The 4,266-nt window shown below is 39.4% G+C and overlaps 1 protein-coding gene across 1 annotated transcript; it reads right to left on the reverse strand.

The window, feature by feature from the left end:
* Positions 1 to 428: 428 nt before the first annotated feature.
* On the reverse strand, positions 429 to 1,645 carry LOC114151709 (carbohydrate sulfotransferase 5-like). Its single transcript, XM_028029067.1, has one exon. It carries the CDS (start codon positions 1,598 to 1,600, stop codon positions 437 to 439), a length of 1,164 nt encoding a protein of 387 aa, XP_027884868.1. The 5' UTR covers positions 1,601 to 1,645; the 3' UTR covers positions 429 to 436.
* Positions 1,646 to 4,266: the final 2,621 nt, after the last annotated feature.

A 4,266-nucleotide genomic window follows, 5' to 3' on the forward strand; every position in this document is an offset into this window, starting at 1 on the left:
TCAGTCTATTTATAAATGCATATATATTGAGTTTTCTCTTTCAAATGAGAATAACTATTGAACTTTTTCAAACGCTTCACATTTGTCGACAGGCACCTTGTATTTTTGACTTTGCTCAAGAAATAAAAACTGATCAGAATCATTGTTGCTGTTGACTTGGACATAGACACATGGACATTGACACATAGACAATTATCAGTCTATGTGACGATAAAGTCCTTCCTAGTGGCTAGACAGTTTGCGCCACCGTCCATTTGCTGCGGGTTTGCCATGACAACATAACATGCAGTACGCCTGGCTTAAATAACTCAGTCAAATGAGATGTCAGGTCATTTGACTGTGTGAAGGTTTCTAGTTGTCAGAAATGTAGCAAAAACATGATTGATGTATAAAGAACTATTGGGGCATCTGAGCAGTTTTGGTGATAATCCAAGGTTCATTTCTTCTTAGTTGACCTCCATCTGAACTCCAGCGGAACCAGCAGATCTACGTCGAGTCTCTTCTGCTCTTTTTCGCTGTCAACTGTGCGGTAGCCGAGCAGCGACATGGCCCCTTTGCACAGATCCTGAATGCGTTTGACCTTGCTGTGTTGCAGCAAGGTGCGCCACGCCTGCGACACCTCGGTGGCATTCCTAGGGGTGATCTGGAAAGCCTCTTTCTGGCTGCCTTTCCCTTTTCCGTGGGTCACCTTGTAGATCCATTCCTCCATTTGTCTAGTTATCTTCAAGCCTACAAACTTATAAATGTCGTTCATCTCCTTCAGCGGGTTGCGTGCCACGTCTTCATACCGTATCATTTTGTAGCGACCTTTCAGAAACGGAGGTGGCTTCAGGATTGCTCTTTTATTGATGCGTACGTGGCTCCTGCAGATCTCCTGCATCACTTCGTAGTTCTTCTCAGCCGCTGGTACGTTTCGGTGCTCCAGAATGATGGCGTTGTCCCTCCTCAACTTTTTGGCTGATTCCTCTCTCGACCGTATCACGGCCCGCGGGTCTCGAACGAGATGAACGATGCGGAGGTCCAGGTTTGGGTCTTGCAGAAGGGGATAAAGGGATTCCAGCTCAAAGAGTCGTACTTCTTTAATGACGAGATGAGAGTATGCACGACAGGTTTCCTCCACTTTCTTCAAGTCCTGAGCATGGCATATCTGGCGGCACTGAATCTCATTGGTGGCTGTAAGGGGACAGGCCGGAGGCGAGCACAGTGCCCGACTCTGAGTCCACATGAACACGGAGGACACGCTGCGTTTCTTTGAAAGGTAGGAACCCATCACAGAAAAGTCACACTGGTATAAATGCCGTAAGAGATTCCTCACTGCTATTCGGTGAGCTTGCGCGCCAGACGTCGGCTTTTTGGTCCAAACGTGCCAAGCGGGCTCTGAGAGGTAGAAAACGGATGGGTGCTGACTGAAAACCTGACCCAGAAAGGATGAACCCGACCGCCACGAGGACAGCAGCAAAACGTGAACTTTGGGGCCTGCGGGAGCGAAGTTGGAAGGGTCCAAGTGAATGAACCAGCTGCAAAGGAGAACCACCGCCGCCCCGTACAAGATGATCAGGGTAGTCACGGTTTGGGGGTTGAATCTGTTCTGGCGACCCATTGCTGCAACTTAATTTCAGGTCTCAGTTGATCTGAGGTCGCCGTGTTTTCTGTGAAAGAAAAAAAAGACAAAAGAAAAGCATGACAAACTGGTTCTTTTTTCTTAATGCACGTGCAGCAAATTACTCTACTTGAAAAATATGTGTTTTTGTTTAAGTTCAACACAGAGAAGCTAGAAATGGAGACGATCTCTCCTGATATTTCCATGTTTTTTTTCCCCAATGATTTATGTTTTACACATGGGTGTTCTGACAGCAGGTCACCTTAAATAACCTTACATAAAATTATCTAGTTTTAACAATATGAAAAAAGTTATAAAGTTCCAACATATAACATTATCTTACTGCCCTTATTTATAGGAGCATCAATCAATCCTACTATTAAAATTTTCACACATACTCATTATTTATATATTTGTACAAGCTGATCTTTAATATCCATTTTGATGATACTGAGAAATTAAAAGTATTTAAATAATCATTAAGACCTAATAGCTATTAGCTAACATTTTTTCAGGTGAGGAATAAATTAGGACAGTTGTTACTACTTACAAAGCCTGACATTACATTGCTATTAGCATATATAAGAAGGTTTGGACTGCAGACATTGATTGGTGCTCCTGACTGTTGAAGTGAGTGTGATCACCACGGTGAAATCCAAAACACTTGCCTGAGGCCCCCAGGAAGAAAATCAGCAGCTTCTGAGTCTGGTCTGGAGTCTGAGAAGGTCTAAAATGAATTTTAAATCCACAGTAGGAAAAACAGCAAGTGTGTCCAGGTCCAGCTCTCCAAAAGCCAAAGGACCAACAGCACGTCACTTTTGTTTTCAACTAATACCTCTATGGGAAATACATAAATTGGAGAAAATCTGCAGCTGAACGACTGAATGCGTTGCTTCAGCAGCTTTATGAAAAATGTGGCATTTCATGTCTACAACAGCTTACTGTTGTCTGACTTATTTAGAATTATGTTACCCGCCTACTCAGCAGATTTGCTTAATAAGGTGCAACATTTCAAACCTGTAAGGCCAGTTTCCTCCTGACTTCCTCCATGTATTTTACAAGTGCATTTGAATGTAATTATGTAAAATCTATTCAATTAGTGTTAATAATGTTTATATTTTGCTTGTTTTTTTCCCCATATCTCCTGTTTTTATTATTATAGCACAATATTAACAAACTAATCTCATAAATGTCAAAAGCAAAAACTCTTTACAACTCATTCTTATTGACAAAAATAAGCTGCAGTTTTATTTTTTCTTTAACTTAAAGGCGCAAACATCAATCATCTGATAAAAAAGAGTCTGATTAATTGAAAATTACATCCCGATTTGAATTTAAACAAACGCAAGAACGAGTTTTTTCTTGTTTATCTGTGTTTATATTTGATATTGTTAATCTTAATTATGGTTAAAATGTCCATGTGGGCCGCAGTTTATCAGAGCGGAGTTTAAAACAGTTTATTTTATTTATGTAGAAAAAAAGAAAAACCGGGAGATTAAAATGCCTTCCTTTAACAACTTCTTAGCAGCGGTGACGTCATCCAGAGACTCTCCACAACAGATGTTCTGTTTCTGTGCAACCCTTAAATCCTTCCTACCTTCTGGTAATGCGCATGCGCACATCGATGCTACGTCAAGTACTGCCTACTCGTGTGTTTTATTTCATCTAAGATGAAGCTTTATTTAATGTATTTTATACCTGGCTTTCATTAAGCTGATGTATTACTTCATGTTTTTACTTTACACGACAGGCAGCTTGTAAACATATTTATAAATGGCTTTAGTTTGTCGTTACTACTGTAAACAAGTTATTATTTGGACAAAATACGTTGTTTTGTGGGCTTTTTTGTCCCTATACTTTAAAATATTTTTAGTTTAATAACTCTTTATTACTAAACCTTGCTGAATAGATGTTGGTAGCGATACTGTGTGAGATTGAAGCTATGTAATATTAGTGTACATTAATCATATTCTATCATTTCAGGAACACAATGACCTGCGCAGTTCGGTGGACACATTGTGGCTGCGCTGCATCTGATAAAGTCTGTCATACAACGGATTAATGCGCAAAAAAGAGTTGCGGTGATCTGTAGTCTGTGTTTCATTTAATTCCAATGAAACCCTGTTTCCCCTGTCTGATGCTGTTTTATTCTGATACCGTTTTATTCTTACAAACGCCTCTGTATTTAAAACATTTCCAACAGGTATGATATTCTAGTAAAAGGATTAGTGCATACATCTATAGATTTTCATTTTAAACGGGTAGGATATTCAGATGAAGAAGTGATCTTCTTGTGGTTTTGTCATGTATATAGATTGTTCCAATGCTAAGCTAAGCATAACTCCTAAGCTTCCACTTCAATCCCGTCACTCAAATAATGTTATCCAATATATTTAACATTAACACAACCCGCTATAGTTTTCTGTTTGTAAATTATATATATATTCTGTTTGTACCGTAAACATGACGGTAGCAGTTTTAGTCAGAACACCTGTGTTCTCCTCCCCGGTTGGATATTGTTACACCAGAGGGCGCTGTTGCTTCTCCACAAATTACAATTAAAAAACAATAAAAATTCACAGTACAGCTAAAGAAAAAGTTGAATATTGTGAAAAAAAGTGCATTTTTAAATTACATATTTCAGAGAGTAGAATTTGTATGTCATA

Source organism: Xiphophorus couchianus, chromosome 2 (genome assembly GCF_001444195.1).
Source record: "Xiphophorus couchianus chromosome 2, X_couchianus-1.0, whole genome shotgun sequence".
Lineage (NCBI taxonomy): Eukaryota > Metazoa > Chordata > Actinopteri > Cyprinodontiformes > Poeciliidae > Xiphophorus > Xiphophorus couchianus.

Coding starts and splice junctions, on each gene's coding strand:
- LOC114151709 (XM_028029067.1), bottom strand. CDS start 1,600: ATGGGTCGCCAGAACAGATTCAACCCCCAAACCGTGACTACCCTGATC.